Raw genomic sequence first — 19,834 nt, 5'->3', positions numbered from 1 at the left:
GATAAGAGTCCGTGCATTAACCACTACACCAAACTGGCTCTCAGCTTGCTGAATGATCTCAGCCCAGCCTCTCTCAGCCAAACCTACCTTCAGGAGTTGCTGGGAGGATAAAATGGAACAGCCACATACACAAGCTGAACGGAAGAAGCGTGGGACAAAATTTTAACTCATACACTGGGTTGGAGCCACAGATTCCCCCCCCCCTAGTAACTAGGGGTGGAATTCTAGCAGGAGCTGCTTTGCATATTAGGCCAAACTCAGATGTAGCCAATCCTCCAAGAGCTTACAGGGATCTTAGTACAGGACCTACTGTAAACTCCAGGAGGACTAGCTACTTCAGGGGTGTGTGGCCTAATATGCAAAGGATCTCCTGCTAGAATTCCATCCCTTGCTGATGACACTAGATTCCTCCCACAACACAAAGCTTTTCTCCAAAAAGATTACTTGCACTGGTTGCAAGTTAGTGGAACAGAGTGAATCCAACCCCGCTGTAGCAACAACCATGATACCCAGTGCAACAACCATGATACTCAATGCAGCAACAACCAGAAAATCCCCAAAGCAATACAAGATGATGCGTCTCTTTACCTGTTCTTTCCCCTCTCTCAGCTACAGAGAAGAGAGGGCCGGCCTAGCGACTCTTCTACCATCTTCACGACTTCTTGCAAGTAAAACTATACAATATAACATGTCTACGTTGTCATCAGCTCAGAAAGCAAATATCTCTGGGGGCACAGAGTGGAGCTCATTAAATATACCCCAGCTGCCTGAGGAACTTAAGTCTGTGCTACCCTCACATACCCCAAGGTGAACTCTTTGGGCACACCTTGTCTCTGCTCACCATACCGGCAGCCAAGATCAACTGAGCTGGCCTTGGAAATCAACCTGCAAAGTCAAGGAAGAGTGAGAAATATCCCAGACTAGAAGTCCCTCTTGGTATTTAGACACATCTCATACCAGATGCTTAGGATATGTTCCTCTCCACCAACAACCTCTCCTGCTGTCTTGTCTTATCCACTCACCACCCATCCTCCTACCCTTCAATGCACAATACCCTCTTCTCAGGGCATTCTTTCTTTTTTTAGAAAAAAACCCCAGCAGGATCTCATTTGCCTATTAGGCCACACCCCCTGAAATCACCTCGGTTTCACACGGCTTTTTGTAGGAAACCCCCCCAGCAGGAACTCATTTGCATATTAGGCCACACCTAATGATGTCACCTTTGCGTTCCTACTCAAAAAAAGCCCTGCCTCTTCTTTTATGGAAGGTGGAGGCATTAGCTGACTCCAATGACACTGGCATCTCCTCATCTCTTCTGGCCTGATGTCACTCCTGCTGGTTGTCCTAGGCTTCTCAAGTTAAAAATTTTATAACCCGTTCTAAAACCATCTGTCCTTTCAGTCTTTATGTGCGATTTTTGCTTTAAGCGACCATGCAAACCACCAGATGCGGGAGATGCGGAGCACATATGGAGCTCCACGTCTTCAACATATAGTCTTAGAGAGAGCATCTCCACAGCTCCTGTTATGTGCAGGATCCAAGGCAACGGGGAAGGTGGCTCCATGGACGTTGTAGGTTGATATGCTTTCCATTGAAGGGGAAGTCCACATGTGCAGAAGCTCCACATGTACTGATCTGGGTTCAAGTCCAGCAGCACCATAGAGACCGACAAGATTTTGAAGGTATAAGCTTTCGAGAGTTCATGCCTCCTTCATCACTCTTGAAGGCTTGTATCTGAGAATCTTTTTGTTTCTAAGACGTTACTGGACTTGAATCTAACTGTTCTAGAATAAGAAAATCACAGAGTTGGAAGGGACCACAGAGGCCATCCACTCCAACCCCCTGCTCAATGCAGGATCAGCCTAGAGCAGGGGTGTCAAACATGCAGTTCAGGGGCCGAATCAGGCCCTTGCAGGGCTCCTATCAGGCCCCCGAGCAAATGACTGTCATCTGCTTCCTTCTCCCTCTCTCTGGCTTCCTTCTGCATCACAGTTTGCTTTGCAAGGCTTGTTCAATCGCACAGAAGCTACAGAGCAAAACCTCTATTTTTTTTCCCATTGGCTGAGACTCCTCCCTTGGGGAGAAAGTGGGGAGGAATAGCTTGCTTTGCCAGGCTCTCTCAATTGCACAGCAGAGCCACTGAGCCAAGCCTCTCTTCCTTCTATTGGCTAAGGCTCTCGCCTGCCACCAGTCCCCTGGGGAAGGAAGGAAAGAGCCGGAGCTTCCTTTGGCCAGTTCCCTGGATCCCACGGGAGAAATACAAAGAAAACATCTTCAAGGCCAATAAGTGCTAACGTTTTAAGCATGTTTTAAGTTTTTTTAAAAAAAACCCCACATATTTGTGTTTGTCTGTGTTCTTTATAAAATTTACATCTCTGCTGCCTAATCTTAAACAGATGCACACATGGCCCGGTCTGACATGGCCTGGCCCAAACCTGACATGGCCAGGCCCCTCATTTATGTCAGATCCTGCCCTCATAACAAATGAGTTTGACACCCATGGCCTAGAGCAGAGGTCCTCAAACTACGGCCCGTGGGGCAGATGCGGCCCACTGAGGATGTTTATGCGGCCCGCCGGGTTATGGCAAAATCAGACCGGAAGTGACGTTCGACCTAAACTCGTGTTAGCAACGCACACTTCCGGCACTGGGCTGAGGCGGCGGAGACAGAGTGTGAGGTGATACCAAGGTGAGGTGAGTTCCCAGGCCGGGGTGTGTGGTGTGGGGAAGGGAGAGAGAAGCAGAAGACGGAGAACTGACGGCCCGCGGCTTTGTACAGTAACGGCAGTCCGGCCCTCCAACAGTCTGAGGGACAGTGAACTAGCCCCCTATTTAAAAAGTTTGAGGAACCCTGGCCTAGAGCATCCATGACAATGGCTGAGGCGGACAGACGTCCTTATCGTCCAAACCAGCCCCCCCCCCCGCACTGATTGCTTAAAACCGATACAATTGAGATTTCTGAACGTCTAGGTTGGGACAAGCATGCCTAATTGATCTGTCCACACCATCCATGCTGCCTTCATTTTTATTTATTTATTTTATTGGATTGACATCCCGCCCACCCCGCCGAAGCAGGCTCAGGGCGGCTCACGACTGGCCCCCCCCTGCACAAAAACATTTACAGATGTTAAGCATTAATTAATTAAAACCTTAAACAATATAACCGTTAAAACATATCAAAGCAATTTGGTGCTAACGGTACATTTCGACAACTTCAGTCTTCTTGAGTATCCTAGTACGTAGCTATTGATTCAAAGTAAGTTGAAATAAAGCCGTCTTGCAAGCCTTGTGGAATTGGACAAGGTCCTGCAAGGCTCTTGCTTCTTCCGGAAGTTGGTTTCATCAATAGGGGGCCGCTATAGAGAAGGCTCTCTCCCGAGTAGTCTTCGATCTTGCCTCCCTTGGCCCCACATCCTTCTTGAAGTGAGGCCTCCAGAACTGCACACCAGCACAGATCAACACAGCTTCCCTCTGAAACGGATCAGAGGTGATATTTCTTTTTTTTTTTAAAAAAAGAACCACCCTGAAAATCTATAGTTGCCCCATAAGACCTCCGGAGAGAAGAACACGACACAGAGCTAAACCCCTGACTCATTCCCCATCACCGCCTGCTAAAGAAATGCAAAACGCTACGGCGTTCGGATGGGTAAATTAAAATGTAATTATTTTTCGGCGCTGCTTAATGACGAACAGGTTCGTGTGAGTGAGTGTTCTTGACAGCAGAGGCCTGCTCAAGCTCCACCGCCCCCAAACGAAAGCAGAATTTTACCGTTGCATTTCGACTCGTGATTAAGTAAACTTTCAAGGTAAAAAAAGAAAAAAGAAAATGTATATTGCAGCCTTAATGACTTTGCTTTAATAAGACCTAAACTTTTAATTAACCTGCCAAGACAAATTACAGCCAATCGCTCTCATGTAAGTGCCGCAGACAGCTGAGCCTCAACGCCAGCCCCTCTTTGGGGAGAAGGATTAATGGCGAGCTCCTAAACGAACCGTCCTTTTCCAGGGGAGGAAGGGAGGTTGGGGGGGGGGGGGGAATCAGACCATTAAATAATCATTGTGGTTAAAAGAAAGAGAAGTGTTAATTTTTTATGGGAGGGTCTGTGAATTACAAGACGGATTAGGAGATATGAAACATGGCTGGCTCGGTTCGGTGAAATATGATTGCGGTACGGGCGGCCACCCCGGGCGATTTTATTGGGGGCCTCCCGGTACTTAGGGGGAGGGGGTTTAAAAAGGCTGACTTGAAATAATGCCTTGCTTGGCTTTGGGTCGAGCAGAAACTCCTGTAGCGTACTTGGCTCGGTTGTCAGCCAAGATCAAATCACACGTCAGCCACAAACGCCCCAGATGGCCACTGGAAACCTAGACTGGCTCTGCCTTTACTCACAAGTCGCCACAGGCAAAGAAGAACATAGTACAGCGGGGTTGTAAAGATTACTGGGGAAAAGGACATGAAAACCTTCCAAAACGTAAAGTGCTGTCAAGTCACAGCTGACTCAAGGTAACCCCAGGAAGGCAAGTGAGAAGCAGAGATGGTTTGCCATTGCCTTCCTCTGCAGAGCCCTCCTTGGTTGTCTCCAATTCAAGTACCAACCCTGTTTTGTTATAAGATGTGACAAGATTGGACTGTACTACACCATCCCACATTCCCAGCGTTTGGAGTTGACGGCCCATAAAAACCCCTTCAGTTTCTGTTGTAAACCCTGAACTGGATTGACCAGACTAGCCTGATCTAAGAATATAAGAACATAAGAGAAGCTGTGTTGGATCAGGCCAATGGCCCATCCAGTCCAACACTCTGTGTCACACAGTGGCCAAAAAAAACCCCAGGTGCCATCAGGAGGTTCCCCAGTGGGCCAGGACACTAGAAGCCCTCCCACTGTTTCCCCCTCAAACACCAAGAATACAGAGCATCAGGGCTTTTTTTTTGTAGCAGGAACTCCTTTGCATATTAAGCTACACCCATCTGATGTAGCCAATCCTCCTGGAGCTTACAGGGCTCTTCTTACATGGCCTACTGTAAGCTCCAGGAAGATTGGCTAAATTGGTGTGTGTGTGTAGCCTAATATGCAAATGAGTTCCTGCTACAAAAAAAGCTCTGCAGAGCATCACTGCCCCAGATAGAGAGTTCCATCAATAAAGGTAGTCCCCTGTGCAAGAAGAAGACGACGACATCATTGGATTTCTATTCCACCCTCCACTCAAGAGTCTCAGAGCGGCTCACAATCTCCTTTATCTTCCTCCCCCACAACAGACACCCTGTGAGGTGGGTGGGGCTGGAGAGGGCTCTCACAGCAGCTGCCCTTTCAAGGACAACCTCTGCCAGAGCTATGGCTGACCCAAGGCCATTCCAGCAGCCGCAAGTGGAGGAGTGGGGAATCAAACTTGGTTCTCCTAGATAAGAGTCCACGCACTTAACCACTACACCAAACAAGCACCAGTCGTATACCCTGTGGCTAATAGTCACTGATGGACCTCTGCTCCAGATGTTTATTCAATCCCATCTGGAGAGGGGATTTCAGACTCAGAGCTAACATTGTTGTGGGAAATGCTTCCTTATTCGATTCAAGATTGGCGCAAACAAGAAAATGACAAACCACCATTGATATCAGGTTGACCGGAAAAGCATCCCTCCGCCTTCTGTGGTCTCCACCCCCCCCAAGTTAAATCCTTACCAATGGCAGTGGTGAGAAACGAGACCACCTCCGACTCCTTCCCGTCATTGTAGAAGGCAAGGTGCCACATTCCTGAGTCCAAATACTGGATGAATCCTGTCTCATGACTGGCCAGCGGCACGAAGCCCTTCTGTTGGCGCTGAGGCCCTTCCAGGCTTCTGGCCTCCTGAGTGAGTAGTCGTCTCCCGTCGAGTAGTTCCACAAAGTCAAACTGAAACGCAAGGAAAGGATGGACAGAATGGTCCAATCAAAACAAATGGTGTTAAGGCAGCATTTCATGTTTTCCAGTCAGGGTATTCACACCGGTAACTAGATCATAGGCAATAGACCGATGGTGTGGTCTCATTTGGAATACTGTGTACAATTCTGGTTACCGCACCTCAAAAACGATATTATAGCACTGGAAAAAGTGCAGAAAAGGGCAACTAGAATGATTACAGGTTTGGAACACTTTCCCTATGAAGAGAGGTTAAAACGCTTGGGGCTCTTTAGCTTGGAGAAATGTCGACTGCGGGGTGACATGATAGAGGTTTACAAGATTATGCATGGGATGGAGAAAGTAGAGAAAGAAGTCCTTTTCTCCGTTTCTCACAATACAAGAACTCGTGGGCATTTGATGAAATTGCTGAGCAGTCGGGTTAGAACAGATAAAAGGAGGTACTTCTTCACCCAAAGGGTGATTAACATGTGGAATTCACTGCCACAGGAGATGGTGGCGGCTACAAGCATAGCCATCTTCAAGAGGGGGTTAGATAAAAATATGGAGCAGAGATCCATCAGTGGCTATTAGCCACAGTGTGTATATATAGGTGTGTGTGTGTGTGTATGTATGCGTATATATATATATATATATATATATATATATATATATATATATATATATATATATATATATATATATATATATATATATATAAAGTTTTGGCCACTGTGTGATACAGAGTGTTGGACTGGATGGGCCACTGGCCTGATCCAACATGGCTTCTCTTATGTTCTTATGTGACACAGAGTGTTGGACTGGATGGGCCATTGGCCTGATCCAACATGGCTTCTCTTATGTTCTTATGTGACACAGAGTGTTGGACTGGATGGGCCACTGGCCTGATCCAACATGGCTTCTCTTATGTTCTTATGTGACACAGAGTGTTGGACTGGATGGGCCACTGGCCTGATCCAACATGGCTTCTCTTATGTTCTTATGTGACACAGAGTGTTGGACTGGATGGGCCATTGGCCTGATCCAACATGGCTTCTCTTATGTTCTTATGTGACACAGAGTGTTGGAGTGGATGGGCCACTGGCCTGATCCAACATGGCTTCTCTTATGTTCTTATGTGACACAGAGTGTTGGACTGGATGGGCCACTGGCCTGATCCAACATGGCTTCTCTTATGTTCTTATGTGACACAGAGTGTTGGACTGGATGGGCCATAGGCCTGATCCAACATGGCTTCTCTTATGTTCTTATGTGACACAGAGTGTTGGACTGGATGGGCCATTGGCCTGATCCAACATGGCTTCTCTTATGTTCTTATGTGACACAGAGTGTTGGACTGGATGGGCCACTGGCCTGATCCAACATGGCTTCTCTTATGTTCTTATGTGACACAGAGTGTTGGACTGGATGGGCCATTGGCCTGATCCAACATGGCTTCTCTTATGTTCTTATGTGACACAGAGTGTTGGACTGGATGGGCCACTGGCCTGATCCAACATGGCTTCTCTTATGTTCTTATGTTCAATACTCCCTCTAAGCCAGGAGTCCCCAACCCTCGGGCCATGGAACAGTAGCAGTCCGTGGCATGTTAGCAAGCAGGCCGCGGAGTGAGGCAAAGGCACCGCACTGCCCCTTTCACCTGTCCTGGTCCCAGACGGATGAAAGAGGCAGTGCAGCCTCACTTCCAAGCACCACCTCTTTCATTCGCCCGGGTCCCGGGCAGGTGGAACGGGGAGTGCAGCAGTGACCTTCGCCTGCCCCTCATTTCAAGACCCCCATGGGAGGGCAGGAACGGGGTATGGGCATGGGGGCAGCCTGGGGCAGCAAAAAAACCCAACACTCCCACCGGTCCATGGAAAAATTGTCTTCCGCAAAACCGGTCCCTGGTGCTAAAAAGGTGGGGGCCAGTGCTCTAAGCTGTGAAGGCTTGTGAGCAAAAATTCTACTTTGTGAGTTCCTGGCATTAAAGCTGTGAGCTCCTGCCTAAATCAGTTTGCTCTGGAGACATTTTTCCTGAGCTAAGACAAAAATGTTTCAGCTGGAGGCTAAAAAACCGAGATAGCTCACACTAACGCAGCTTAGAGGGAACCCTTCTGGCAACCCTCTCATACTGGTAGCAGCACATTTCCAGGCCCAGTGGAAGGCTCTGGCTTTGACCAACTGTATTGAAGTGGAAATATTTTTGTTTCTCCTGGAAATTGACACCACTGATTTACAGACCTGCTTTCCTCGTAAACCAACTCCCAAACTTGTCTCCCAAACAAGGCAAGTAGCAAAATGATTCTTTTGTTTGCCCCATTACACTGTTGTCCACGCATCTTTCAATACTGTGGTTTTCAGGTCCTATCGGACTTATTGTCAAACATCTGAAGAAGTGTGCACGCACACAAAAGTTTATACCCAGAAGAAAATCTTGTCGATCTTAAAGGTGCCGCTGGATTCAAACTCTGAATTTCAGCAGTTTTATGTTGTTCCTCTCTTTTCTGAATAACTTATACAGACTCCCAGACAATGTTCCTTCTAAGCTGCAGAGCCTTACGAGCAAAATTTTTACTTTATGAGCGACTGGCACTAAAAGTGTGGTATTAAAGTCACTCCTCCTGAGCGAAGACAAAAAATGTGTGAGCTGGGGGCTAAAAATCTGTGAGCTAGCTCACACTAACTCAGCTTGGAGGGAACACTGCTCCCAGACTGCAGGCCCAGGATATCTCAAGAGCTAGAAATGCACGATGCCCTTTGAGAACTACAACGTATTTAGTCAAATAGACATTCACTTCAATGCCTTAATACAATTTTCTTCTTTTAAGTACTATATGCTATATCGATTGGCTGACTTTTCAATGCAAAATTACTTTTATAATTTTATTTCTACATAAATTCTGACCTCGTGCCATGAAAAGATATCATTTTCATACTTAGTCAAGTGTTTGAGCAATCTGCTTTTTACATGCGGCTTTAATTTTGCCTATATCTGTATACCTATACAGTTTTATATCTTATTTTATGATATTTTACTATATGTATGTAAGTATTTGTGCTTTCCTTACCATGTTTCTTTAAGTATAAAAAAGAATATATATATATATATATATATATATATATATATATATATATATAATATTCCAAAAACTAATAAAATGTTAATTATGAGAACTGTCAATTTCTCCCTCCTATTCTTTTCTCAGATCTAGAAGAAGAAATTCCTAGCAAGAGGCAGTGGGTCACAGATTCAATAGTAAACAGATTACACCAGGGCTTTTTTTGTCGCAGGAACTCCTTTGCACATTAGGCCACACACCCCTGACGTTGTCAATCCTCCTGGAGCTTACAGTAGGCCCTGTACTAAGAGCCCTCTAAGCTCTTGGAGGACTGGCTACATCAGGAGGGTGGAGCCTAATATGCAAAGAAGTTCCTGCTGCAAAAAAAAAAAAAAAGCCCTGGATTACACTAGAACTTTAAAGGAAATGAGCAAAAACTACTTTCTAGGCTTACCTATACGATGCTCAGGGCTTTTTTTGTAGCAAGACCTCCTTTGCATATTAGGCCACACCCCTCTTATGTACCCATTCCTCCAAGAGTTTACAGGGCTCTTAGTACAGGGCCTGCTGTAAGCTCCAGGAGGATTGGCTGCGTCAGGGCTGTGTGGACCAATATGTAAAGGAGTTCCTGCTACAAAAAAAAAAGACCTGACGATGCTACATAGGTACAGGATGATATCTAGGGTCAGGGCTTTTTTTTGTAGCAGGAGCTCCTTTGCATATTAGGCCACACACCCCTAATAGAAGAAGAAGAAGATATTGGATTTATATCCCGCCCTCCACTCCGAAGAGTCTCAGAGCGGCTCACAATCTCCTTTACCTTCCTCCCCCACAACAGACACCCTGTGAGGTGGGTGGGGCTGGAGAGGGCTCTCACAGCAGCTGCCCTTTCAAGGACAACCTCTGCCAGGGCTATGGCTGACCCAAGGCCATGCTAGCAGGTGCAAGTGGAGGAGTGGGGAATCAAACCCGGTTCTCCCAGATAAGAGTCTGCACACTTAACCACTACACCAAACTGGCTCTCCTATACAGCCAATCCTATAAGAGCTTACATGGCTCTTCTTACAGGGCCTACTGTAAGCTCTTGGAGGATTGGCTACATCAGGGAGGTGTGGCCTAATACGCAACGGCATTTCTGCTACAAAAAAAAAAAAGCCCTGTCTAGGTCCCATAAGACACCAGTTCTTACCTGAGTGTGTGAAGGCGGAAGGCCTTTCCTGCCATAGATTCCGACCAACGCAGACTTCCCTAGTGAAACGTTGAACTTCAGGTGCACCGGGTGATCAATGAACACCTGAGATCGCCAAAACATTCCGGGCGGGATCTTCTGAGAGGCCCGCCTGCCCACATCGATCTCTCCGGTGTCTATAAAGCTGTCTTCTGGAAAGATACTACTGGGCTTTCCTGCTGAGATACAGGAAAAGAAAAGAAATACGTGGATTACTCAGAGGTAACGATGCCGAAGCAGCCTAGGGCAATGGCTTGGGGGCAGACGATTGTTCTCCGTCCTGAAATACCGGAGTTTATTTTTTCCATTCTTAATATCAAAACCGCAGAGTCAGAGTCTGCTGCTAGCTATGCGGTTCGTTTTTTACATTATAAAGAAACGTGACATGGCGAGGGAAGCCGATGATGCGGGAAAAGAACTAGGGCGGGAGAAACTTTGGAACAATTCTGAGGGAAGTACACAACAGCTTTGATGCGACTAGCAAAACTCTTCGTGGACGGTTCGGCACCTTCCTGCCCAGAGACTCAAAGGTAACATTTATGTACAATGTGCAGGGGTGGAATTCTAGCAGGAGTTCCTTTGCATATTAGGCCACACACCCCTGATGTAGCCAATCCTCCAAGAGCTTGCAAGAAAGAGCCTTGTAAGCTCTGGGAGGATTGGCTACATCAGGAGGTGTGGCCTAATATGCAAAGGAGCTGAAATTCAACCCCTGGTGATATGTAGTTTGCCTTGAGACCCACTGAGAGAGCTGGACTATATGTTACATAAATAAATCATAAATTTGCTAAAGTAGGCTCCACACCACAGAAACCTAAGTAGAGCTCTTGGTTGTAGATGTGTCAAAAAACTCTTTTTAAAAATTAATACGGGCTATTGATTAACGTTCCCTACAGGAGCCACTGTCCTTTCCCCTCAGCACAAGTTCTAGTAAACACATGGGAATTCGTGAACATTTTTCTTTTATCCGTATGTTGAGCAACGCTCGCGTTATGTTCAGCACGTGTAGAATCCAATGTAGGATTCAAGCCCCGCTTTGATCCAGGTACGAGTTCCCAATTTCATTTGCAAAGGGAGCACGCGCTGGCTCTTTCTCACAAACAGATGTACGCATGTATGAGCAGGATGTACAATCTGTCCACTGTAACGTGAACTATTGCCCAGAGTTTATAGCTGGTGAAGGAAGCCTACATATAATCGGAAACACTGGTAAGACCAGGGGCTACGGTCACCAGTAGATTTTTTCCAGAAACAAAATTTTGAAATAGGCATCTAGGACTCTGCGGAAACCACCAAAATTTTAATACGATTCATGAAATTTCACAGTGGATTCCAGGAATTCTAATGCGGGGAACAAAAAACAGCTGTCCTTGCCGGAATGCTCCCTTTCGTACAACTGTTCAAGGTACAGGAGTTCGAACTAGGCGTCTTCCAGGTGGAGAGCCTTTTGCTTCTGGTGCTTCTCTTGGTTTTCGCATAAGCTGCCCCAGAGCTGCGAGTTGGAGTGCCCCTTTCCCGCTGCAACCAAGATCCTCTTACGAGTGGTTTCTGCTTGCCGCGGGAGAGCGGTGTGCCAGCTCCTAGCTCCGGGAGCAAAAGGGCTCTCCACCCGGGACGAGCTCTAGTGCGAAATAGATATGGGTTTCCTTTACACAGATGCTATATGGGGCAGGTGTCCACTTTGTGGTGTCAGGCTTCGGATACACCGTATGCCTGCCAAGGATTATAACCGAACCAATCAACAACTTAGGCAAAGTCGTTCATCTTCACTAACAAAGCTGCTGGCATTGATGTGTGGCTAGTGACGAGTTAACGTTGTTTTGTTTGATCTCACTGCAGGAAAACGTAGGGCATCAGGTTGTATCTAGCCAGCTTTTCTGTTTCTGAAAAAGGGAGAAGGGGTCGCCCGGACCATTAAAGAAGGATCCGTTGGGAATCTTGGAACGTTCATGTATAAAGGCCGTCTTAAGACAGAGGGTACAGTAAGGAGGGGAATTGGGTGAGATCGAATGAAAAAGTTTGGCTGGGGCCAGCCTATCCTCAGATCTTGTTTAACGGGGATAACGCATGCATGTGAATTGTGCATCAACACCACAGAATGGGTGACAAGCTGGGGTGGAATTCTAGCAGGAGCGCCTTTGCATATTAGGCCACACCCCCTGATGTAGCCAATCCTCCAAGAGCTTACAAGGCTCTTTTTTGTAAGCTCTTGGAGGATTGGCTACATCGGGTGTGTGGCCTAATATGCAAAGGAGTTCCTGCTAGAATTCCACCCTTGGCTACAAGTATAAAAATAAGGGGATGGATCTTGTGGACCCATTCTGCTACCAGTGGCACATGGAGACTGCTGCCAATATGGAAGACACTCATGCATCAGTGGAAGGATTCTTGTACTTGAAGAAAGCATCACTGTTACCGGAATGAATCCATTGATCCAACACAGAGTATTCAAAATTCGGGGCAACGAAAATGATGCATGCTGGGTGTGCCATTTGGGGTCAGAAGAAGGAGAAAGAGAAGAAGACTGTAGATTTATACCCCACCTTTCTCTCTGACTCAGAGTCTCAGAGCGGCTTACAATCTCCTTCCCTCACAATAGACACCCTGTGAGATGGGTGGGGCTGAGAGAACGCTCACAGAAGCTCCCTTCCCTTTCAAGGGCAACTCCTATGAGAGCTCTGGCTGACCCAAGGCCGTTCCAGCAGGTGCAAGTGGAGGAGTGGGGAATCAAACCCAGTTCTCCCAGATAAGAGTCCGTGTACAACCTCTACACCAAACTGGCTCTCAAACCCTGCTCCTGAAAAAAAACGCTCACCCTGACAAAACCCTGCTCCTTTTCAGGTCCCTCTGCGAATCTACCTTGGACATTTTAAAACCGAGAACTACAGTATATAATCCATTAAAATAAATACACGTGACTGTTGATGAACTTCCGGTTGTAACTAAACACAGTAGGCTTGTGAACAGGGTACCTCGGCTGTCGTCCAGTAGCTTTTGGTTTTCAAAGGGACCATTAAAGGCCAAGGGGAAACAAGCTGAGTTTACGTTATTCTTAAGGATCTGAAATCTATCAACTCCCATCTCGCCTTTTGGAGCCGCTAAAGCACACTTCTGTATGTTTTACGGAAAAGAATGATGGGCACAAAAAAAAGACTGCAGCGCTCAGGAGGATAAATTGATCACTGGAACTAATGCTACATCGGTGAGAAGTTTCTTTTCTCCTTTCCTTTTTTTTTTTTTAAATGAGAATGGGATTTAGGGAATAAGGAATTAATATACCTTCTCTATACGCTGCCTCACGATACAGCCAAATTCCCTGACAGTGCTTTGTGCAGTGGCAAGATTGTGATTGGTAGCACATTCTCAGAAGCCATAAAATAAAATATTTTTACTATTTGAGATAGTAAAAGTCCACTTAAAACTTTAACTAATTCCATCTGCTGTCAGCTTGGCAAGCAATCTCGCTGCGGGCACAAACGTGCATTACTCATGTGTGTATAAGGCTGCCAAGTTGCTGCTGGGGGCGGGGGATTGCCTGGTTTGGCGGGCCCCAACCGGCAGGGAGGAGGCCACCGGGGGGATCCCCCCCCCCCCAAAGAGTCCCATCACTGCATGGTGTGTGTGGCACCCAGAGGACACTCTAGGAATTCACAAGAAACACTATGGTTTCAAGTAGTGACACTAGCAATTTGGTGGAAACTCTATGGTACCATAGAGTGGGGAATCAAACCCGGTTCTCCCAGATAAGAGAGCTATAGCTGACCCAAGGCCATTCCAGCAGCTGCAAGTGGAGGAGTGGGGGAATCAAACCTGGTTCTCCCAGATAAGAGAGCTATGGCTGACCCAAGGCCAACCCAGCAGCTGCAAGTGGAGGAGTGGGGAATCAAACCCGGTTCTCCCAGATAAGAGAGCTCTGGCTGACCCAAGGCCATTCCAGCAGCTGCAAGTGGAGAAGTGGGGAATCAAACCCGGTTCTCCCAGATAAGAGAGCTCTGACTGACCCAAGGCCATTCCAGCAGCTGCAAGTGGAGGAGTGGGGAATCAAACTCAGTTCTCCCAGATAAGAGAGCTCTGGCTGACCCAAGGCCATTCCAGCAGCTGCAAGTGGAGGAGTGGGGAATCAAACCCGGTTCTCCCAGATAAGAGAGCTCTGGCTGACCCAAGGCCATTCCAGCAGCTGCAAGTGGAGGAGTGGGGAATCAAACTCAGTTCTCCCAGATAAGAGAGCTGTGGCTGACCCAAGGCCATTCCAGCAGGTGCAAGTGGAGGAGTGGGGAATCAAACCCGGTTCTCCCAGATAAGAGAGCTCTGGCTGACCCAAGGCCATTCCAGCAGGTGCAAGTGGAGGAGTGGGGAATCAAACCCGGTTCTCCCAGATAAGAGAGCTATGGCTGACCCAAGGCCATTCCAGCAGGTGCAAGTGGAGGAGTGGGGAATCAAACCCGGTTCTCCCAGATAAGAGAGCTCTGGCTGACCCAAGGCCATGCCAGCAGCTGCAAGGGGAGGAGTGGGGAATCAAACCCAGTTCTCCCAGATAAGAGTCCGCACATTTAACCACTACACCAAACTGGCTCTCTAGAGGAGAGGACTCAGGAGCTGTCATGTGACCTGTTGAGAAACACACGGCCTTATGGGATGCAATCTATAACCAGCTGTGTAAGGCTACATCTTGAAAACCTAAGCGCTGGGTGAAATGATATCTGGGTAAATCCTTTACTTTTCTCAATGTGATGCAGGCCCTATAGAGAACTAGGACCATGTTATTTTTCATTTAGGATGTAAGTCTGGAATGCCTCGTTTTCTTCAGCCTTCTGTTCAGAGGAGATGGGAAACCTGTCTGCTGTATACCTAGAGCAAACTGTCAACTCATTGCTCAAGTGGGTACTGACTTGGATCTTAAACAGAGTCGGGACTTTTCCTCTAGCAGGTATTTTTGACATGGGCTTCTTGCTCGTTGCCATCTCAGAGGTTGTCAAGCTGGTAAGTGCTTTTCCCCTCCCCTGAGCAAAAAGCTGGTTTTATGTAGTTCTGAACAGCTGTGGTTTACTAATTCCAGTGAGTAATAATGCCTGTTAGCATCTTAAGGAGGCCAGGAAATTTCTTACAAAGCGCGGACCCTTTCATTTGACTGGGAAGACGAAAAATGAGATAATTTCCAGCTATTGAATTGGACTTATGGCGCACACTTATGTGGAAGTAACAACTCAACTTTCTCTGCTTCTTAAATCAAATCTTTAGCATGGGGGTGACAGTCCGCAGCACGGAAATCAACTATTCAGGTAATATTTGCTTGCTAGTCAGGACAAAAGCTGCCGATGTTCCAAATCAGAATTTTTGAAACATCCAAATTGCTAGTTTCAATCCCAACATTTGGTCCCCGAAGCGTCAGTGTTTAATTTCAAATGTCAGATTTTTAAAAACGAAAAGAGAATAATCCAGCAGGAAATCTTGAATCAGAGTAACAGGACGGAGGAAATAATAACATTTTCTAAGCCCTAGCAACAGGAAAGAAATCAGAGTTCTGAAAGGAAAATTGGGGGCAATTTCACACACAGGATAAAAACCAATGTTCCAAGGTTGAGAAATGTTCCCAAGGTTGAGAATAAGAGGTCTGAGGACAGCCGTACAGGATCCAAACCACAACTCCCCCCACCCCCAGTGACGACAGAGTAAGCAAGAACTGCATAGCCCTGTAAAAGAAAGGACATTGAAGACAACACTTTTAATTAGGACAACATTAGATGGGGAAAATGAAGCCAGAGGAATGCAGAGTGTCGAAATATCAAGCAGAAATGCGCATGGCAGAGATATTTCCCGTTATGAATGGCTCCGGATGCACCGTGACGCGATGATACACGCTGGAGAAGAGACAGATGGCAACATGGATGGACAACCGCCGACTCTAGGATGCGCGACAGAGCGGGAAAGCGCCAGAGTGTGGCGATGGCAGAGGGAAAGAACAAGCCTTTCTCAGGAGGCTGATGAAGTTATGAGAGCAGATGTCTGAGGCAGAGACAGAGGACTCACAACAAAGGACAACACACCAATCGTACCTTCGCTGGCTCCTTTGCCTTTCCTGTCAGGTAACTCTAACCCCGTGCCCCCTGAGGAATATAAGGAGATGTCCGTTGGCACGGGCCAACTGCTGGCCGTGTCTTCCGTGATCTCATACATCTGCCCGTCCATTGGTTGCAGGTGCCAGTTTAGGCCAAACAGGTGCATGGCTGTGGTGAGTAATGAGAAAAGTCATCTTTGGGGGGGGCTTTTCCTTCTCGGCTGAGGAGAATTTCAAAAGGTAAAAGAGCTGCATTTACGAATACTTTCCGCTCGACTCCCAGGGTACCCAACCGCGCTCGTTTTCAGGAAACAGTTTTGACCTGTAAAGGCCTCATGGGGTCAGGTTCTATATTTAATTTCTCCCTCAGTGCCCAACCGCAATCTGTAAGGATGAGTGACCATAACCAGATCACAAAGGAAAACGATACTAGCATTTGCCCCATCACTCTCTCACTATGGAGAGCCACAAACATGGGATCAAGAGCTTTCTTCAGACAAGATCTTCTGTTTGGGCAGGCAGGGTCCAAGAGAGTAACTGCATATTGTCTTAGGAAAACAAATGCCCCCAAATCTGCAATAAATGTCGGGGTAGGCACATGAAAGAATCACCGGGCGGAAAAAAGAGAGGGTGATTCTTCCCCCATAGCCCTCCAAGCAAATGCAGAACGGGAAGGCCGAGCAGGGGCAGACGGCCATTTGCAGGGAGGGCTCCGAGCCCTCAATGCAAACGCCCCCCCCCCATTCGATCTTCCCACAGTGCGGGAATGGCGAGCAGGGCCAAATCACTCGGCCCTTCCTTTCCCCAGTGCCCTCGGAAGACGCTGGGGAAGGGAAACGCCGCTCTTTCTGCTCTGAGGGATCGGAGAAGTGATCCCCCTCAAAAATGAGTGGGAGGCCCAGGGCCAGAGAGAGCGGGGAGGGGGCACCTGCCAAAAGTACACTTGGCCCTTCATTTCCCCAGCGCCCTCAGAGGACACTGAGGAAGGGAAACGCCGCTCTTTTTTGGCTCTGAGGGACTGGGGGAGACCCAGGGCCGGAGGGAGTGGGGAGGGGGCACCTGCCAAAAGTACACTTGGCCCTTCATTTCCCCAGCGCCCTCAGAGGACACTGAGGAAGGGAAACGCCGCTCTTTCTTGGCTCTGAGGGACTGGGGGAGACCCAGGGCCGGAGTGAGTGGGGAGGGGGCACCTGCCAAAAGTACACTTGGCCCTTCATTTCCCCAGAGCCCTCAAAGGACACTGGGGAAGGGAAACGCCACTCTTTCGCGGCTCTGAGGGACTGGGGGAGACCCAGGGCCGGAGCGAGTGGGGAGGGGACACCTGCCCCTGCCGGGAGCTGATGCCCTAGGCAATCGCCTAGTTAGCAGACTCCCATGCACCAGCCCTGCTCATAGTGGCCCCTATTCCTGTGGCCAACTTTCATCCAGTTGGTGTACTGTTTCTAGACATGGAAGCCAATTTGGGGGGCAGGACATTCTGAAGTGACCGCAAGATGGGAGGGGGCAGGTATTTGCAGGAAGCTTTGGTGTGGGGAGGAATGGTTACTTCTGATAATTGTTCTCCTGCAATTCCACCCCCGGCCCAGCATTTGTCAATGGGATTTTTGTCTTTGATTGACAATGTGCCACGCTATCCTAAACCAGTCAGAAGTGAAGTTGTGTTATACATTTTAAAAACAATATTTTGATTATGTTTCATTACATTTTCAAAGAGGCATTTTACACTAACATAGCCGACCAAAAATGTAAGAACGCTCACCACTTAAATGTACCTATTTAACAGACTTAAAAAAAACAAAAAACATACTGGCTTTAATTGAAAAATTTAAAAGTCCCTTTAGATCAGTCGGGAAAGACCAGCCATAGTTAGCTACATAGAAGCAGATGGTATTGGATTTATATCCCGCCCTAAACGCTGAATCTCAGAGGGGTCACAATCTCCTTTACCTCCCCGCCCCCAACAACAGACACCCTGTGAGGCAGGTGGGGCTGAGAGGGCTCTCACAGCAGCTGTCCTGTCAAGGACAACTCCTACGAGACCTCTGGCTGACCCAAGGTCATTCCAGCAGCTGCAGGTGGAGGAGTGGGGAATCAAACCCGGTTCTCCCAGATAAGAGTCTACGCGCTTAACCACTACACCAAACTGACTCATACATCTGGTCTCACTGTTTAGGCTTTAGAAAATAGCAGGTCTTGGATTCAGCAGGAGCTCACAGGAGCACAGCTCCTGAACCTTTCTGAGGGTTCCCCCTCCTCCGCTCCACCTTGTCCACTGAATAGTAGATGCAGCTGCGTAACAACCCCTGGATGAGCTCCACCACCTATTTTTCTACAAAACGACCCCTGGAAAACAGCAAGAGTCCAGTATCACCTTAAAGACTAACAAAAGTTGTGGCAGGGTATTAGCTTTCGGGAGTCACTGCCCACTTCAGATATCTTCAGGTATCTGAACAAGTGAGCAGAGACTCAGAAAAAGCTCACACCCCGCCACAAATGCCTTTAAGGGCAGGGGTGTCAAACTCATTTGTTATGAGGGCCAAATCTAACATAAACGAAACCTTGTCAGGCCAGGCCATATTGAGCCAGGCCGGGTCATGTCGGATTGGGCCATGTGTGTATGAAGGACACAAACACAATTAAAGTTTGTTTTCTTTAAAAAAAAATTAAAGGATGCTTAAAACATTAGCACTCATTGGTCTTAAAGGTGCTTTTTTCGTATTTCTCCCGTGGGATCCAGGGAACTGGGAAAAGGAAGCTCAGGCTCTTTTCTTCCTTCCCCAAGGGATCAGGTGGGTGAGAAGCCTCAGCCAACAGAAGGAAGAGAGGCTTGGCTCAGTAGTTCTGCTGTGCGATTGAGAGAACCTGGGAAAACAAGCTACCCCTCCTCCCCTTCCTCCCCAAGGGAGGAGGCTCAGACAATGGAGAAAATAGAGGTTTTGCTCTGTAGCACCTGTGCGACTGAGCAAGCCTTGCAAAGCAAGCTGTTATGCAGAAGGAATGAAACAGCTAGCGAACCACAGTAAATGTTGATAGCAAAACAAGCAACTGTGGAAAATAATGAAGCACCATACAATCCAATTAAAAATATAAACAAAATTCAAAAACAGCTGCAGCGATAATTATCATAGAAAATAGAAGGAAGCAAGAGAGGAAAAAGGAAGCCGGTCGCTCGGGGGCCTGACAGGAGCCCTCTGAGGGCCTGATTTGGCCACCGGGCCGCACGTTTGACACCCCTGCTTTAAGGCGCTCCTGGACTCTTGCTCTTTTCTACTGCTGAAGACAAACTAACATGGCCACCCATCGTGTCTCAGCTTTTAAAGTACCTGATATTCATTTTGCTTCAAAGAAACATACACAACATGGATCCTGCCTTGGAATTTCACAGAGATTCCCCATCTTCACCTCGGTAACAAAATGCACAGTACAAGCCTATGCGAAGTGTCTCCAGCCTAAAACCATTCATTTCAATGGACTTAATCTGCACTAGCTTGGCACAGGATCACGTGGTTGGTGAGATGACGTCGAAAAGCGCTAGCCCACTTGCTTGTATTTATCTATGCTAATCATTCAGGGAATCAAGACAGCCTCTGCAAAAAAAAAAAAATCAAAACTTTCCCCA

At 47.4% G+C, this 19,834-nt stretch overlaps 1 protein-coding gene across 5 annotated transcripts in view; it reads right to left on the bottom strand.

The window, feature by feature from the left end:
- Positions 1-19,834, bottom strand: part of TENM4 (teneurin transmembrane protein 4) — a 792,728-nt gene that overhangs the window by 248,037 nt on the left and 524,857 nt on the right. For 4 of the 5 annotated variants that reach the window (XM_060235003.1, XM_060235004.1, XM_060235005.1 and 1 more), the window contains 3 exons: positions 16,214-16,384; positions 10,122-10,339; positions 5,678-5,888 (listed from right to left, as the gene is read on the bottom strand). In XM_060235003.1, the coding sequence (XP_060090986.1) occupies positions 5,678-5,888; positions 10,122-10,339; positions 16,214-16,384 (600 nt within the window). The remainder of the gene's footprint in view (positions 1-5,677; positions 5,889-10,121; positions 10,340-16,213; positions 16,385-19,834) is intronic. The other variant, XM_060235007.1, reaches the window with a different exon arrangement.

The sequence above is a fragment of the Heteronotia binoei genome, chromosome 3 (genome assembly GCF_032191835.1).
Source record: "Heteronotia binoei isolate CCM8104 ecotype False Entrance Well chromosome 3, APGP_CSIRO_Hbin_v1, whole genome shotgun sequence".
NCBI classification, from domain to species: Eukaryota; Metazoa; Chordata; class Lepidosauria; order Squamata; family Gekkonidae; genus Heteronotia; species Heteronotia binoei.
Note: the sequence above shows the minus strand (reverse complement) of the source record. Positions and strands in the feature narration are given on the sequence as shown.